Here is a 19,329-nt window from a genome sequence, read left to right as displayed (position 1 = left end):
TTACGTCTGCATGTGGCTCTGAGTTCTGATACAGAAAGTGGGTGGGACTTGAGAACCAGGTGATGCTCAGGCTGCTGGTCTGGGGACCACACTTTTGAAAACCTCTGCTTTACAAACACCAAGCAGTAAGAGTGGCCACTACTGCGTGCAGGTACTCACCACCGCACACCACATGAGAGGAAGAGAGCGTCTCCCTGGCCGCACAGTCACAGGCTGGGACTGTGGAGCCTTTGTCCTGCCCTCTCCGGGGGCAGCATTTCTGGGCAACACGCTGCATTCGTCTCCCAGGCTCTGTAACAAATGACCACGAACTGGGTGGCTTACCACAGCAGCGACAGTTCTGGAGGCTAGCATGGCCGCGCACCCTCTGGGGAGCCTCTGCCCTTACCGCTTCCAGCTCCTGGTGGCGGCGGCCACTCTGGGCTCCTGGCCACGTGGTTCCATTCTCTGCCTGTCTACTCCGTGTGTCTGCGTTATTTCCCTTTCCTTCTCTCCTATAAAAACACTTGTGATGGCATTTAGGATCCACCTGGATAATCCAGGGTAACCATAAAATCCTTAGCTTAAATACATCTGCAAAGACCCTTTTTCCAAATAAGGTAATATTTACCAATTGGAGGAATGGGGACTTGATGCCTTGGGTGGCCATTATTTAACCTACTACACATAACTGTAAATCAGGATGCTAATCTAACGGATTTCTCCTACAAAATTACAGCAGAGAATGAAGATTTCTCACCAAGGATCTGTCAGCTTTTTTCTTTCTTTAGGAATGACCACAGAATTCCATTCAAAATCAACTACAAAGGTGAAATACTGCCATCTTTTAAACTATCTAAAATTCAACTTACAGTTAAATAAACACCTTCATCAAGGCCAGAGAATTCAGAGGACTTGTTTTGGAAGGTCCTGATCAGCATCTTTAAAGAGACTTCTGAGAAACGTTAGGACTAGCTTAAAGATTTCTCAAGGAACTGACCCAGGAATGTCTGCTCTGCTGCTTTTACATTGAAAATTTCCTAAGAATAAATCTAGGGATTGGAAATCAAACTGCCCTTGTGTTTGTTCTTAGGTTGAGGTCCACCACTTTAAACCCATTGCACCACTGCTTTAAACTAGCCACTTACACTGGCTTGGCAAGAGTCTCAAAGAAAACTGACAGAGTACCATGAGGTCTAACTGCTATCCATTAAATGCTGTCTTAGTATTACATGACTATACTAAAAATATCTTACCAAACAAAGAAACGTAAGAACCACAAAAATTTCCCCTTGTCTAAGATTCCTGACAGCTGAACATTATTGGTTCTTCTCAAGTGAATACTGGCAACATTTACAATAAAAAAGCAGAGTACAGAAAAAGCGTAATTTCATCAGAGTTAGAACTGCAGTTAGACTACCTGGATTCAAATTCTGAATCGAGCACTTTACCATCTGTACAACCCTGGATGAGTTAACTAACCCTGTTTCAGAGAAGAGGAAACAATCATGGAGACCAGAGTTTAAAGCATAAAATATCCCTTAAACCTCACCCCCCTCCAAAAACTATTTATTACAATGGCTTAACTGAATCAATGTTGAATGAAAATTCTCTCTTGAAATTAATAGTGATTTCTGCCCTCTAAGTTAAGTGCCCACTAGGAAACATTACTGGTCTACCATAACTATTACAACTTAGGTCAGCTGGTGATCAGCAAGCTTTCTGATTAGAAACTCTATAGGCCAAAACTTACAACAGAAAGGCTGGGCCCCTGGTACATTTCTCTATCAGTTAGCAAACGCTGTACAGCACTTCTGTGATGACACGTGCAATTCTACGGAGAGGCTTATCTTTTTAAAAATAAGCAAAACCATGCAGTTTCAAATCAGTGTAAGTGAATGTCAAATTTCATAAATAAAACCTCTAACACGAGGCACAAGCCCCAGAGCGTAAGACTCCAAGTAAACAATGTTCTGGCTTCTGTTTGGGTGCTGACCACCAGCCATCTGTGGTCCACTGGTCCTCTGGCTGCCCCTGAGGTTTATTAGTTTCAAGTAGTATTCCTGCACATCAGTCATCAGCTGATAAAAAAGGTCCTCATCATTATGCCAGCACACCTCCCACTCTGCCTACCCATATCAGGAAGTTCTCTTTTTAAAGAAGATAATGTACACTTTTGATGAAAAAAACTCCCATATTACCACCTTTCAAGCCGACTCTAACAAGTAGCTAAATAGTGGGTGTTCAAACATTGCAGCTTCAAACTAAGCAAACATCAATCAAAGGTAAGATTTTCCTCTTACTTCACTGGCCTCCCCGGCTCAGTCTCCTCTGCTGGATCCTCTCCATCTCTGACTCCTAACCCCTGGCAACCCCAGGGCTCAGCCCTAGGGCCCTTCTTCCATCTCTACTAACTCCCTAGGAGACGTGTTTGTCCTCTGGCTTTAAATAATGTCTAGATGCAGATGAGTCACGTTTGTATTTCTAGGCTGAACTTCTCCAGTCTTTCCCATCGCCTTAACTCTATCCCTCCACCTACCTGCACAGGCAACTTTTCTCTCCCCACATCTCATCCCTCAACAAGCCCTATCCTCGCTACCTTCATAATTTATCCACAATCTAACCACTTCTCGCCACTTCTATGGCTACCACCCTGGGCCAAGCTACCCTTCCCTCTTCTCCAGGTTGCCAGACATGCCTGCTTCCCAATCTCCCTGCTCCCACTCTTGCTCCCCTGCAGTTTCTTCTCCGTCCACAAACCAGAGGCGTCCTTTTGAAACATTAACTCCCCGCACTCCTCTGCCCCCAACCCCAGTGCCCTCACAGATCACTCAGCGTGGACCCTAGCGCCCTAAACGTGGACAGGCCTTACAGGATCTGGCCCCTCTCACTCATGCACTCCAGCCACCGGCCCCCTTGCGGTCCTAATCAAGCACACATTCTCTGCCCCAGGGCTGTGCGTGCCCCGTTACTGCTGCTGGAGACGACCCTCCCCAGAAATAGTAAGGTCACGTCTTACTGTCTCAGCTGGACTAGCATTCCCCCACGCCTCCATCACTCTATCACCTTGTCATGCTTGTATTTCTTCAGAGGGCTTAGCACCACGTGACAGTATGTATTTGTCTCCTTGTTCTCTGATGTCTCCACAGAGGTAAATGTGTCACCCGAGCACACTTTGCTGCACTCACTGCTGCATCCCTAGCATCTGGAACAGGGCCTGCTACACAGCAGGCACGCAGATAGTTTTTAAATGAATTAACCATTAAGAAAAATTTAAGTATGCTTGCATCATCTGGGATCTCATACCCACCTGACCCTAACAGAATGACCAGAATTCTAAATTATTACAGAATCAATTTATAAAAACTTAAAAAGCAAACAGGTGTTCCTTGGGTGGTAAAAAAGAATTAAGAATGGGCTCATCTTTCTGCCTTAAATAAATCACACTGTTGTATATAAAAGTAAAGCCTTATGTCTTTAAACGAGTGTTCCTGCTGAAGAGAAACGTACAGATGTTAACATACATGAAAGGAAAAGTAGTACTTACAATATTTTTCAAAAGAAAAATTCTTTAAAAAAAATAAATGCCAGACATCAAAGAAAATAACTTCATACTGATTTATCCCTGCAAGGGTTCCCGAAAACAGAGAAACAGAACACAACAGGGTCAACCATGCTGATGTCAGCAAGGGTGCTAGCATTGAATTGCGGAGTGGATGCTGAAAGAGTCTTTTTAGCCAGGGAAAATTTTTGCTGTAATGGTACCACTACAAATTGCTTACAGTAATAACACGGTACATTATAAGCTTGCTCAAATGATAAGCTCTTTATGAGGGTTAAAAGTCTGCAGCCCTCTCAAACAAAGGCCTTTCTGTCTGGGATTTCCTAGAAGTCAATAAGCTAAAAATCACATCCTACACGATATCCACTTAGACTCACAGAAGATCTAGTCTTCTATGGCTTCACCCGGTTCTCCAGGGCACTGAGCTGTCAATGTGATACAGTGGCAGAGACAGCAACCTCACTTCTGTGCCCAATTAGATCATCTCTGGGATCTAACTGCTTTTTATTTTGAAATAATTTCAGAATTACAGCAGAGTTGTAAAGGCTGTAGAGAGAGTCCCCATCTCTTCACCCTGCTTCCTCTAATGTTAGCATCTTATGTAACTATGCAACACATACCAAAACTAAGAAAGTAACATTAATACAACACTATTAACCAAACAATAGGCCTTATTCAGATTTCTTTAGTTTTTCCACCAATGTCCCTTCCATTTTGGGACAGTTCCTCAGTCTTTTCCTTGCTTTTCATGACCGTGGCACTTAGAGCACTGGCCAGGTGTTTTACAGTATGTCCCTCCACTTGGTCTTTCTGATGTTTTCTCATGACTAGAACTGGAGGTATGGCTTTTGGGGAGGACTAAGGCAGAGGTGAAGAGCCTTCTCAACCCATCCCTGGTGTCTGCCAGGTTTTTCTACTATAAAGTTAATATTTCTCACATTCCCTACTCGATTCATTTAAAAATGAGTCACCAAGTCCATCCCATATTCAAGGGGAGGGAAATTAAGCTCCACCTCCAGGAGGGAAGATTATCAAATAATCTGTGACTGTTAAAACCACAACATTGATTAATAAATACTTTGTAACTACTTTTTTTAAACTGAAATTTGACAAACAGATCTCAAATTATGGTTCATGGCAACTAACAAAAGCTGAGGCTTAACATAGAAAAGAAAAAAAAGAGGAGGAAAAAAGAAAGCTGAGGCTTGAGAAAAAACGCAGACATTTGTGAAATCATCAAATGCAGAGACAAAAAAATGATATTTTAAAATATCATGTACTTTTAGCTTTAAAGTATTTGTCAGTTTAATCTCTGGCCAAAAGTTCTTTATTTTCATCATTGCATCTAACAGAGCTTCCTTCCCTCTCATTACTCAGGCTTTACTGCTGACCAGCACTCGTCATTACTGACTTTTGGCTTAGAGAAGGGAAGAAAGGAAAAATACATATAAAGCATTAGCCTGCCAAATATAAATGATGAGTGGATACTATGTGCCAAGTCTGGCTTCCCTACCAACTGGGAAGACAAAGGTCTAAACTCCCTTTCTGTGTTCTCTGCTACCCAGAATGAAGCTCTTCACAGGACAGGGGCTAAATGAGACGACACCAGGTAGCCAAAACTACTGTGGTCTCTACTCAGTTTCAAAACATCACTGGATCATGAGAAATGTTTTAAGGGTAAATAAATGTCACTGATGGTTCTTAAACACGAGCAAGGAGAAAAATCACCAGAGACGCCTGTGAACAGTGCAGATCATCAGGCCCACACCAGCAAGAGGCTGGTTCTGAGTTTGGACCTGGAAATGTGCTTTGCAACAAACACATCAAGTGATTCTCTTGTATATGGCTTCTCTTTAAGAAAGAGCAACCTGATATAAGAACTACACGCAATGCTACTACTTGAAGCACACACACAGACACACAGACACACATGCATGCAACACACGCGTGCATACTCACACATGTGTACATGCAGACACACACACATGGACATAAACATGAACAGATCCATAATTTTCCCACGGAAAAAAAGGTCCCTAAGTCACTCAAGTTTGAGAAACACTGATTTGCAACACAGTCCTAAAACCTTAGCAACTTTACCCCCAACATCAGGCTCATTCTTGCCTTTGTTCCTCACTTATCACTTTTTGGACACCAGATAGTCTAATCAGTTCGAAAATATAATTAAATATTGGAATTAAAAACTTTAAAAAGCTTTGCTGTTGCCATCCTGAGACCTCATACAAATGTGACAGGACACCATGCTGACTGTTCACAACAGTCCGGAAACCCAGCCACCTTTAGAGAAGGGGGTGGCCCAGATAACACAAAGCCTCCCTCACACTGCCCCCCCAGTTCACTCTGCCCTGCCCTGCTTGTTCCATGGGCCCTCCACACCCTCCTGTGTAGCTCATACTATTTTGCCCTGGTTTATTGTTGGTTTCTTATTATTATTGAGGTATTTTTCATATAGATTAGTCCATTTTCACATAGTAATAAGTTTTAGAGTTCATTTTACTCCTATTGTCTCAAAATGTTTTGTACGGCACTTTGAATACTGAGATATGATTTAGAAGGTAGATTATCAGTTTATTACGGGAATTGGGGTGATGACATCTGTAATCTCAATCTTCTCAACTATACAGGAAATGCTCTTCTGCTATATCTTAAGAGAAGGACATATGGACCCCATCTCCTGATAACGTGGCTAAGAGCCCTTTTCTGCCAACTAAAACATAAGTTAAATATGCCTCGTTATGAGCTTCCACTAAGAATGGTGGTTAATATATAAAGCCTGGAATATCTTTAACATACTCCTACCAAACTTGAACATAATGAAGACATATCTATTTGCCTTTAGATTCACACCTCACAACCACAAGACTGACATATCAAACACTGAAACCATTTCAGAGGTGTTTACGTACCTATAGAAGGTTTTGTGTTGCCACTAAAATAATTACAGGTACAAAGCAACTGACTTCTCCATTTCAGGTAAACTTTGACTTGTTCTGTCAGAATAGTCTTTTCAGAATTGTAAAAGCAAACAGAAATTCCAAGACCACACTGTTACCACAAATCATTTTCAAGTATTTGTTGATATAGATCAAAATCTATGCAAAGTGCTCAAGGAATGAGTTCTGAAAGGCTTAGTTTTTCAGACACTTGAGGATATCCCCCAATAGCATTTCATAAGCCCTCCCTCTGTGCTGAAGCCCTAGCTATGATAATATGCACCATCTCAATTAATCCTTGCAATAATCCTACATAGTAGGCAGTTTCTTATGCAATTTTTAAAGGAAATTAAGGTCCAGCAAAGGCAGGTAACTTGCTGTCCAAGATCAAACATGTGGGGAAGAATGAAAGCTGAATCCACTGTGATTCAAGCCTCAGCCTCTTGTGACCTAAAGAATCTTCACCCTCCCTCGCTTCCCTCAACACTGGTGCCATTTGGTCTCATCTTCACCTCTCTCCTCTTGCTCACACCACTCCAGTGACAACAGTCCCCTTGCTATGTCTTAAACATGCCACACACACACTGCCCCTCACTACCTGTCTCTTTACCCCTGGCACAGCCCACTAGAACAGAAGAGAGCAGGGCCTTCACTTTCTGCACTGCTGCCTCCATCTAGAACAGTCTCTTGGTCATAGCAGATGTTCAAATTTAATTTGAAAAATGAATGTGTGTGAATACTGTAACTGATGGGTTGAAAGTCTTTCTAATTTTTAGGACACAATTCCCTGACTTCATAATTGAGGGTCAGTGATCTATTTGATTGTGAAAAGGCAAATTTAAGTCGTGAAGCTAAGGCCCCATAATAGGTGACGCCAGTGAAACCGGTGGAGTAAAGACCTCCAAAATTTCTCCCCTTCACAAAAGCAAAGACATCATGGGCAAAAACTCTTTCAGGCAAACTTTTCAGGACTCTGGATATTAGTCAAAGGTTTCCAGTAATCCAGGAAGCATTTATGCAAGGATAACAGTGAAATTTTGGTAAGAATAGTGAGTTTTTTTAGTGACATTTTAACTTGCCTTACTTCCATTCCCAGAACTGCAGCAATGTGGTAAATCTGAAAATCAACAGTCCACAATCACGGTGAAAACCAGCAGCCTGGCAGCCATGGAAGGGGGCAGAACGGGGCTGTAGAGCCTTCAAAGCCCCATTCCCAGAGAAATGTCATTATCTGACCTGTCCAGTGGTTCCCAAGAAGACCTCATTTGCAAGGCTGTCTTTGTTTGACCTGACCCAAGGCTCTCCCATTGCAAACAGCCTCTTGATGGGGAAGGGGGAAGATATTTATTAAATACAATCACACATAATTGTTGAAAATCACGCTGCCTGAGGAAGCGGCTAACAGGACAAAACAGGCTAACGAAAAAGCTTAGAGAAAAGCTGGGGTATAAGATGTCCATTACGGGCTTTGAAAAGCTTTAACATATTCCTGGGAACCTACAAAGCCGTGCACACGCCTGGGGAAGACCTGAGAAGGCCCTGAGCACCCATCTCTGGTTGACCTTGAGGCTCTGCACAAGCAGAAAGCAGCTAAGGAAGAGCTGGAAACTGCCAGGTGAGTGTTGAAGGCAAACATGAACAGACACACAGAGCCCCTGAGCAAAGGCGGGGAAACTTTCTCGTTCTAGCACCTAAGGAAATCTCCATGCTATCATTAGCTGACCATTAAGCAAACCAAGCAGAGATTTCAGTGGCCACAAATACAAAACGAATACAGACCTTACAGAATTAGTTCTAAAAAGTAACTAAACAAACAACGGCAACATCATCAAACCATGGAGAGAGGGCAGAATCTGATGTCCACAGTGCTTAAATTATTTAAAAGGTCCAACTTCCAACTAGCAATGATGAGACATGTAAAGAAACAAGAAAGTATTGCTCAAACAGCCAATAAAGAGAGAGAAATTATTTAAAAAAAAGAGTCAAATAGAAATTTTGTAGTTGGAAATTTTAACAACTGAAATGAAAAATTCACAACAGATTTGAACAGATAAAAGAATCAGCAAACTTGAAGATAAGTCAATTGAGATGATCCAATCTGAGGAGTAGAAAGAAAAAAGAATAAAGAAAAATAAACAGAGTTTGAGCATATACAAAATGGCAGTCCCAGAAAAACTGCAAGAAAGAGAAAGGGGCGAAAAGATTACAGGAAGAAATAATGGCTGAAAACTTCCCAAATTTGATGAAAAACAACCCACACACCCAAGAAACTCAACAAACTCCAAGTATGATAAACTCAAAAAGAGCCACACCCAGACAAATAATCAAACTGGTGAAAGCCAGAGGGAATATTAAAGCCACTCATCAACACAGGAGGTATCCTCAGTAAGATTAACAACTGATTTCCCATCAGAGACCACATCTAAATATCAGAAAGCCTCCATCCAAAATGCTGAGAAAGACTGTCAACCAAGAATTCTATATCAGAAGCATCCTTCAAAAGTGAAAGAGAAATGAGGACATTCCCAGACAAACAAAAATTGAGAGACTTTGTTACTAGCAAACCTGCCCCATGAGAAATATTGAAGTCTTTCAAACTGAAATAAAAAGACACTAGGCAGTAACTCAAATACACAAGTAAAAAGTTCAATAAGGGTAACTATATAAGTAAATACAAAAGACAATATAAATTTATTTTTTTAATTTGTATTGATCAGACTTTTTTTCTCTAATCTGATTTAAAAGACAACTGCATAAAGCAATAATTATAAATGTACGTTGATGGGCATACAACGTAGAAAGATGCAATTTGTATGACAATAACAGCATGAAGGACTGAGGGGAGAATCGGCTATACAGAAGCAAAGATTTTGTACGCTATTGTTATTAAGTTGGTATTAATCTGAACTAGGTTGTTATATCAGTTAATACGTTAACTGTACTACTCGGGGTAACCTCTAACAACAAGAAACAAAGTAAAAGAAATGACAAGAGTGAAAATGTATAGAAAATACGTATTTAACACAAAAGAAAGCAGCATGGAAGAACAAAAAAAGACATAACACAGAAAACGTAGCAAAATGAAAGACATAAGTAATGATATTAAATGTAAATAGATTAAACACTCCAATTAAAAGGCAGAATGGATTGAAAAATGATCCAACTATATGCCTTCTACAAGAGATACACTTTGGAGTCAAAGACACAAACAGGCTGAAAGTGAAAGGAAGGAAAAAGATACGCCATGAAAGCAGTAACCAAAAGAGAACTGGAGTGGTTATATTAACATCAGACAAAATAGACTTTAAGACAAAACTTGTTACTAAAGATGAAAGAAGAAATCTTATAATGATAAAAGGAGGCACCCGTCAGGCAGATATAACAGTTATAAGCACATATGCACCCAACAACAGAGCCCCAAAATAGCCAAAGCAAAAACTAACATGATAAAAGGGAGAAACAGACAATTCAACAATATTGGAGATTATAATATCTGACTTTCAATAACGGACAGAACAACTAGCCAGGCAAACAAGGAAACAGAAGACTTCATCAACATAAAAACCGACTAGACTTAGTAGACAACAGTCCACACAACGAGAGCAGAATACACATTCTTCTCCAGTGCGTATGGAACACTCTCCAGGGAACATCATATGTGATGCTGTAAAAAAGACTCAATAAATTTTTAAAAATTGGAAATAATGCAAAGTATGTTCTCCAATCATATGGAATGAAATTAAAAAGAAATCAATAACAACTGCTGTGCTGTTCACAGCCTCACTTTCTCTTATTTTTCACTTCCCTTCATGCCTTTCCCACTCACTGCTGACACAGTCCTTATGCAGTAGCCCCTTTGAGGGGTGCTAATTTGCCCTTCTAATCCATTAGAAGCTTTTGGAAATTGAACCACCAAACTGCCAGAACAAAATAAGGCTCAGTATAAGACCAGGAGGGGCTCTGCCTCAAAGAAACAGGCAGCATTAGTTGCTCAGTATTTGAGCATCTATTCTCGCCGTTTAGAGGCCTGCCTGGTTCTTGGACAGGTAAGGTTAATGGGCAGCCTAAAGGAATGAGGAAGGCACCCCTATAACATAAACCAGCTTTATGACAACTAGCAGCTAAGAAACATTATTTCTTCTATGATTAAAGAAAAAAACTCTCGGGCTCCTAATGTAAGGATGTTCAATACTCCTTTAAAAGCCAGTCAGACTAACAAGGAAGAACTTCTCTTTTCACATATTTTGCTGTAAACTCCAATTTCCCTTGGTGATGCGCATTCCTATAAAAAAAAAAAAAAATCACAGATTTTTACGCTTCCCTGTTTTATATTTAAAATCAGCATTACAAGGTTTTACACTCTATGTGTTTTTTTTTTCAACTATTTCATGACTATATGTTTTTGACTCCTCAACTAGACTAAGGCCTTTGAGGGAGAAAGAGGCCATTCCTCTTTCATTCTTCTTCTGCAATTTCCTACCAGTTCAGAGCACAGTACTGGGCCCATTAGCGATCCCTTAACAAATACTTACTGGTTAACTGAGATGTTACAACTGGTGTGTCCTGGTGCACTGGTGCATACCAAGCAGTACTGGATATGCCAGACAACAGTCCCTTTGGATCTAGACGGGGTGGGTAGTAGTTGGGGCTGGGATAGCAGGAGCCCTCTCGAGGCAACTGCCTCAATATGTGTGTCATGATGTGAAAAAGACTGGGAAACATGAGGATACATGACTGGTTACAAACACTGCTGAAAAGAACTGGAAATAGCCTGAATGTCCATAAAAAAAAAGATGAAGGTCTTTATGTACCAAAAGGAAAATCTTCCAAGACATGTAAGTGAAAACCAGCAAGATGTGCACAGTATGTAAAACATGCTACTATTCATATAAAAGGGGGAAGACACACAGACTTAATTGCTTATATACACATAAGGTGTATCTGTAAAGGTGCACTACGGTGGCTGACTCATGGGGGAACCCAGTGGTTGGAGACAGAAGTGGGGGGACTTATCCTTATAAACACTTTGCACTTTTGAATTCTAAACCATGTGGCAGCATTTGCTATTAAAAAGATAAATTTTTTTTAAGTTGTCAAATCCGTCTATGCCTGCTACTAACTTTCATCAGTAATGCTTATTTTCTACCTAAAACACATTCATTACTAGTCAAACACTGAGTTAAAATAATAAAAGCAAGATCTGGATGCTGGTTACCCAGCTGTGTCCAGTTTGTGAGCTCACCTAATTATGATCTGTGCACGTTTCCATAGGTATAATATATGTATGCAATAAGAAATTAAAAATAAAGTGAACAGATTACTTAGGTCAACTTTCTTTTTGTCCCCTCATATGAAAAGAGTAGTACAGGGTGGGAGGGAGGCTCAAGAGAGAGGGGGTATATGTATACATAAAGCTGATTCACTTCATTGTACAGCAGAAATTAACACAACATTGTGAAGCAATTATACTCCAATAAAGATCTGAAAAAAAAAGAGTAGTGTAATATTTCATATATTTGCCTAAATAAATCACTGTTTCAAACTGTTCAATAATGTTTCTCAAAAAAATTAAAAAACTGGTATAACTTGAGTCAGGGATGTTGACCTCATGAGACAAGCAGGAAGAAGACCTGCCAGCTCCTCCCACCTCTTTGCCACCAATATTAACAGTCTCAAGGCCCACACTCTATCTGCTGCTGGGTCCTCACAGTGGGAGGTTTTAATAAGCCTTGAAGAGCATTACTAAAAACCACCTAATGGTTTACCATACTGCAGTCACATTTTTTCATCATGAAAATGCAGTTTTTAAAGTCACCTGTCGAAAATGCCAAGGTCATAAAAGACAAAGAAAGAGGCTGTGCAAACATCCTAGGTTAAAGAGACATGGCAACCAAATGCAATACCTGACACCCCAGGCTGGAGCCTGTAATGGAGACGCAACTTTCCCAGGACTTTACTGAGTCTACAGACAATATTATGTTAAATTTACTTAAGCTGTACTGTGGTGGTGTAAGAAAATTTCTCTATTTGTAGTCAAAATACACTGACATTATTTAAAGTAAAGGGCCACAAAGAAAGCTACCCTTAAACGGTGGGTGGGTGAGTCTCTGTCTCTGTACTGGAAGGGGGTGGAGGGTCAGTGAAGCGAATGACAGCGCACGTGGAATAAAATGTAAACAGGTTACTCTGGGTGTAGGGCGTATGGGTATTCCCTGTACTTTTTTTATTTCTATAATGTTCCTGTGAAATTAAAATGATTTCCAAATAAAGTTTTTGAAGTCATGTATTAATAATTAGCCACAAATAATAGTCAAAACAGGGACTTCCCTGGCGGTCCAGCAGTGAAGACTCTGCACTCAGAATGCAGGGGATGTGGGTTTGATCCCTGGTTGGAGAACTAGGATCCCACACGCTGTGTGGCACAGCCAAAATAATGATGATAATAACAATAATAGTCAAAACAAGCTTAGAAATGAGTCTGGATTTTGATCATGACAGTTGTTCCTGATGAGCCACTTTAATTATGTAAGTATAATCCCAAGGCATTATTTGAGACTTGCAAAAAAAAAAAAAAAAATACACCTTCTGGCTAGGTTTATAACAGAGCTAAATAAGTACCTTTCAAGACCCAAAGCTTAACATAATTGTCTTTAACATAAGACTCCGCCTCAATAATTTCTCATAATGTGAGCCGTCATGGAGAAAACTAGATTTACAAAAAGTTTAACAGAAGTTCCTCATCCCCATGAGGGGATTAATCTTGCCTGAGTGGTGGACACAACGATAAAACCTAATGACGACTGAGGTTACAACCACTCACAGCCCTACAGAAAAGGAAATGGAGAAGAGATCAAAGGCCTAATAAAATGGTAAATGTCCCAACGGAATTCTTAAAAAGATAAAGATGAACTCCCTGTGAAAGGAAAACTAAACTTACAGAAAAATATACAGGAAGTTCCTGTGACCCAAGGAAGGGAAGAATTTCTTAAGACATGAAAAGCACAAACCACACCGGAAAAGAATGATAAATTAGACTACACTTAAACTCATAATCTGCATATAATAAAAACACCACATTTAAAGTGAAAAGACCAACCACACTCTGGGAAAAGACATTCTCCCACAAAAGAAGAGTCATCTGGTACAAGCCCTGTGGAGGCCAAGCCAGCAGTGTCTAGAAAAAACTGTGTCATCGGGCATCTAGAGAACTGCGAAGCATCCGAAGCTGACTCGGAGATCCTGGGCAGGGCACAGGGAGGGAGCTTCCTCCCCCACCAGATGCTTTTAGCTCAGAAGGTCATTTACCAGATGCCTCAAGTCTAACCGGCAGTTCCAAGTATACAGACAGGATGATTTCCCAGCACCCTCACTTCAGGTCTTAGAAAACTTTGGTGATTACATCATAATGAAGAGGAATAGCCCGAAACTGCCTCCCAACCCCTACAGCCCAGGACAATACTTTCTCACTCGATCTTGGCACTAATGTTCAGGGTTCTTGATAAACTCAAGATACTGACTCTGCTGGTGTCTATCTAGCAGCATATAAGATGGAACAGCAGGACAACACAAGACACAGATTTTTAAAAAATTCTCAAAGGTAGGCCTCTCCTCTACAGTTCCAGCAGGAAGGCTAGCTTCTCAGAGATCACGGCAGCATAAAGCACTCCAAAATATACAAGGCATTACACGTTTTAAGCATAATGAAACATGTTAAGGTTGTAACTACTTAATTAAGGATGGGAAAAATGCAGGACTACTTCCAGTTGTATTTTGTTTAAACTGCACGAAATCCCCAAACAGCTCTCCTAACAGCAAAAATCCATGAAAACAGAATCTCCCCCTAGATCCAGATAGCAATGGCTCATGCATGGGGAGCTGGGGGAGGCACACAGAGATTAGGGGGTTCACTTAGATCACATTTGGGATTTACAATGTTTCTTTTACAATCGGAAACTATAGGAAGACTACTTTCTGTGTACTTGAAAATGTCCACTTCCCTAAAGTTCAAAGGAAAGAAATAGTGTGATTAGGAGACATTTAAAAACAAGTCTAGGGGAAAGGCAAGTACAGGCAAGAATACCATTTCTTCACACAAGCACTTTAGAAAATTAACTCAGAAGACAAGCTAACAGTTTACATTTGAAACTGCATTTTTTTTGGAGGGGGGCAAAGGTCTAGCAATTCTTTCTGCTCTTCACAACTATCAGTAGTTTATCAATCTAAACGCAACACAATCTGAATTTTTTCCATTCTGACTAATATCACATCCTGAAACTGCAGGCAAGAGGTGCACATCTGCCAATAAAAACAAAGAAAAGTCAAAAGCTAACTCATGTTCTCCAAAACTATTAAAGAGAAAACATCTCCAACTAGGTTTCCTTCAAAAAAAATTGCACTGATGTATCAATATAACTCAGAAACTGCCTATTCTGAAAGGAACAACTATATTGCAAACTTACAGATCATAATAACTGTTAAAGAGGCAAAGTTTAAAATAAATGCAAAGCCAAATACTATTGGCTACTTTACATCATTACTCATGAATTCAAAACATGTAAGTTTCTAAACTGTGTGGGTCAACATGACCAGATGAGAGAAGTCAGGCCTTTGGGAGAAAAGGGACAGTCTTGCAATCACACCTGCAAAATCAAAAGTCAGATCAGATAAATCTTCTGGAAAATCATGAAAGTACCACTGTAACCTGTATCAACCCTTTTCTTCGGATCCCAAATGCCATTATTAACTAAGATTTTAGGACAAAAGTACAGAAGGTATGTTCTAAAAGCCAAGAGAAGAGGTAATAAGAGAAAATTCAAATTAAAAGAACTAAGGTAAAAATGTATAATAACTTGATAAAAAATTTTAAGCCTTAAAGAGGACATTATCACTAATAGTTTCCTATCACTGGTCCAGAACTAATGACAAAATCAATGGATATTCTTCTATTCTTACCTCATAGGACCAGACACACTGCACCCCCGCAAACCTCCGGACACATCTTCCCACCTCGACGTCCTCATGGGTTGTGTACATCTCCCGGAGGCACTTGCTGATGTGTGGTACCATTCTCCGGAGAACTTCCCGGCTCATGATCACGCCAGGGCCCCCCATGCAGAAGTTCTCTCCAGGTTCCAGAGCAAGTTTCCCCATTTCTTCCGTGGTGCCCAGTCCTGTCTGCCCAAGAAAGAGAGGTTCACTACTATTCAAACTCCTCAGAAAATTCTCCAGACGGTCTCCTTTGATGTAAACATCATCGTCTGCTCTCATAAACCATTCATACTTGTCCAAGTAGTGGTCATGCATGTACTTGAGCATCATAAAAGACTTCTTCTGAGGAGGGTAGGAGTCGTCTACGCCCCGTAGTGGCACTACTGGAATTGGGATCGACGTGTCTGAACCCTCACTAGAGAAGAATTCAACTTTCCCAGGAATTGTCTTGGACCATGTTCTGGAATTAAAATAAACATCAGTGAGAGAACAGTTTATTCCAGGCTTCCCATTTCCATAAATTCCCTTATCTACTCATGTTGAATCACTGTACATTCAAAAGGATGATAAAAAGCTACTTGATCTGCTTGCTTCCCCTTAACAGAAGCCCACATTACCAGGTATTGCAAAGCCCTAACTCGTTTTCAAAAGAATCTCAGCAAAAAAAGAATGATGAAGTATTAAAATATTTCCTGGATAACTACATTTAAGCTATGGCTGAAAACCAAATTGCCAGGGCAAGTCTAGATATTCAAGTTAATTCTCTGATACTAACAACTCCCTATCTACAAACTCCTCTGCTCCATAAACCAAAATTTGAAAAAATAAAACTGTTCATTCAACACACTTTCTTGGAACGCTCATCAAGTGCCAAGTATGTGCTAGGCCACGGGGGTGCAGTGGTGAGCAGAACACAGATCCTGCAGCTGATATGGAGTCGACATGAGAACAGATATACATTTATCCAAGAAAGAAAGGCGAGCAAACAAAGGACGCAGACCAGACACGGAGCGGGGAATACTTCCCTGCGGTGCATGAACATCAAGGATGAGAAGCAGACCCAAGCGCAGCTTACTGGGGGCTGTCTTGAGGGGAGTACGGGGGGAAACTGCACGGCCTAGCAAGCCCCCCGGAGATGGGGGCCTTTATGCTTTAAAGCAATGGGAAGCCACTGGAGTCAAGGTGAAGAGCCATGAGTTCTGGAACACAAGAGATTCAAGGGAAACCTCTCATCCCACTGCCAGAGGAAACATCAGTGGTCAATTAGTAGAAAACAGAGTGAAGAATCCTGCTACCAAACAACAGATTTAAGGCCATCAAATTACATTTTTCCTTATGCTTTCTTTATGCTACGTATTAAGAGCTGAAGTAGTCTAGCTACAAAAATGCATATATGTATATATATATATATATATATATATACAGACAGCTTCTAGGAAAAACACAAAGAGAATAAATGAAACACTACATTAAGCCTTAATACAATCAAAAAGCGTAGTTCCCAGATAATGCTCTCCCCAGTATATTTTTATTGTACGTAAAGGTTACAATTGTATTTATTACAGTGAAAAGTGATTGAAGGATCAACGAAAAATATACATATGCTTAATGGAAAATCTTAAGGAGAGGGAAATATCTGAAAAGATATACACCAGCCTGTGGGGAAGAGGTACAGAAGTAGGGAAATGGGGGAGGGGCTGGGGGGTATAAAGATGGCTTTCATTTTCTTTCTTTTCTGTATATCTCTATATTGAGGGAAATTTTTAAACAAGATACTACTTTTTTGGAAAAAAATTTAATTGTGATAGAATATACATAACTTGAAATTTACCATTTTAACCATTTTTTTAAGTACAATGTTCACTGACATTTGTCTTCACATTGTTCTGCAATCATCACCACAGTCCATCTCCAGAACTTTTTCAATGTAAAACTAAATTTCTAAAGTGTGGCATTACTTTGGTAATTTTTAAAACAATCTACAATGAAGTACTTAAAAAACAATTACTGACTTTAATTCTCTTCCTAGCCCAAATATTAAGACTACAAAATGACTTCAAACTTATCTCACTTAAGCAGAGAAAAAATTCCACGGGACTGAAATTTGTCAAACATGCTTCTCAAAAACTCAAAGGTTAAATACATATGGTTTTCATCAAGCATCAAAAAGGAAGTTGATTATAAGATGCACCGTTCTTTTATATACCAATAACAAGGACAAAAATACAGGCAAGCCTCGTTTTATTGTACTTCACAGATACTGTTTTTTGGTTTTTTGGGGGTTTTTTTGTTTTTTTTTTTTTTACAAATTGCAGGTTTGTGGCAACCATGAGTGGAGCAAGTCTATCAGCACCATTTTTCCAACAGCACTTGCTCACTTCATGTCTCTATTGTATTCTGTTAATCTTCACAATATTTCAAACTTTTCATGACTACTATGTTTGTTATGGTGATCTTTGCCATTCCTATTGCAAAAAGAAGCTGCTGGTAGGTTCTGTAAGCTCAGATGATGGTTAGCATTTTTAGCAATAAAGTATTTTTAAATTAACATATGTACATTGCTTTTTTAAACAAATTAACATATGTACATTGCTATTGCACATTTAACAGACCACAGTATAGCATAAACCGTGCACTGGCAAGCCAAAAAATAAAACCCAGAAAACAAAAAACCCTGTGTGACTCTTTGTTGCGATATCTGCTTTACTGTAGTGGTCTGGAACTTCCACAGTATCTCCAAGGTATGCCTATATAGCCAATCGTAATCACATGATGACAGCAACTGTAAAATGCACCCTCACTTCAGAGATGTTACCATGTGAAAAAAAAAAGTGCATCTGAGTAATACAGTAGTTGTAATGTTTTTCCCTTAATGCCTATGGACTTAAAATGGACCTACAGGTCTTAAAGCCATTTACAGAACCCTTAACAAAGAATCTGGCATAAATGAAACCTGATGGGACTACAGATGCTATACCAGGTGCTGTACTTCATTTTTACAAAGGATATGCTCCTGAAAAAAAGGATGTAAAGGAAACACAGTAGGAATGAGGCAACTAATTTAAAGACAAATCAACCCCTCCTGTAAAGAGAAAAGTCCATTATGATCGCTTAAACACACTCTTCTGACACAGTACCAACATGGGGAGGGAGACAATTTCCCAGTCTGAGGAGGTCGAAGTTATACCAAGATCCCCCATCCAAGTCAAGAAACCCGATTCCTCCCTTTATGTAGAAATGATTTCTGTTTGGCAGAACAATTCTTTGAAAACGTCAATAATTTCAGTCCTTGGCATATAACAGAGTTCAATAAATACTGCTCACTTGTGTGAAGCAACTTAAAGATGCCCTGTGTGTCTATGCGCGTGTGCGTGCAAAAGGGCAGAAACCATCTGTCTCTTATCTTTGAGAAATTTCCAGGTGAGCCACACAAACATTCCTACATACAGAAAGAAACCAACTTAATCAAAACACAACCAGAATACAATTATTAAGAGGCATGCTGGAGTTGAAATATACTTCCATTCATGGTACTTCTGAAACATAATTTAAAGCTAAACAGTCTGTACTCTCTGCCTCACTTTCCTCATCTGTGGACTGGGGATAATAACAGTACCTGCCTTAGAGGACTGTGGTGAGGGTTAAATGGATGACTACATCGAAAAGTGCTTAGAAGTCAGCCTGGCATGAGGTAAGCATTCCAAAAGCGTGATTTATTAGAGAGGACAAGAATTTGCAAATAAGGTATTGAAAGAAAAAAAGAGGGAGACAGGAAAGTGTGGGCTGAACCTGGAATAGTCTGTCTCAAGATGACACAGCAGAGTGAAGGCACTGTGAAAAATGCTG

At 40.0% G+C, this 19,329-nt stretch overlaps 1 protein-coding gene across 3 annotated transcripts in view; it reads right to left on the bottom strand.

The window, feature by feature from the left end:
- Positions 1-19,329, bottom strand: part of CHSY1 (chondroitin sulfate synthase 1) — a 70,770-nt gene that overhangs the window by 39,960 nt on the left and 11,481 nt on the right. For all 3 annotated transcript variants that reach the window (XM_057723102.1, XM_057723100.1, XM_057723101.1), the window contains exon 2: positions 15,448-15,943. In XM_057723102.1, coding sequence (XP_057579085.1) covers positions 15,448-15,813 — 366 coding nt within the window. In that variant the 5' untranslated portion in view covers positions 15,814-15,943. The remainder of the gene's footprint in view (positions 1-15,447; positions 15,944-19,329) is intronic.

This window comes from Hippopotamus amphibius, chromosome 2, assembly GCF_030028045.1.
Source record: "Hippopotamus amphibius kiboko isolate mHipAmp2 chromosome 2, mHipAmp2.hap2, whole genome shotgun sequence".
NCBI classification, from domain to species: domain Eukaryota; kingdom Metazoa; phylum Chordata; class Mammalia; order Artiodactyla; family Hippopotamidae; genus Hippopotamus; species Hippopotamus amphibius.
Note: the sequence above shows the minus strand (reverse complement) of the source record. Positions and strands in the feature narration are given on the sequence as shown.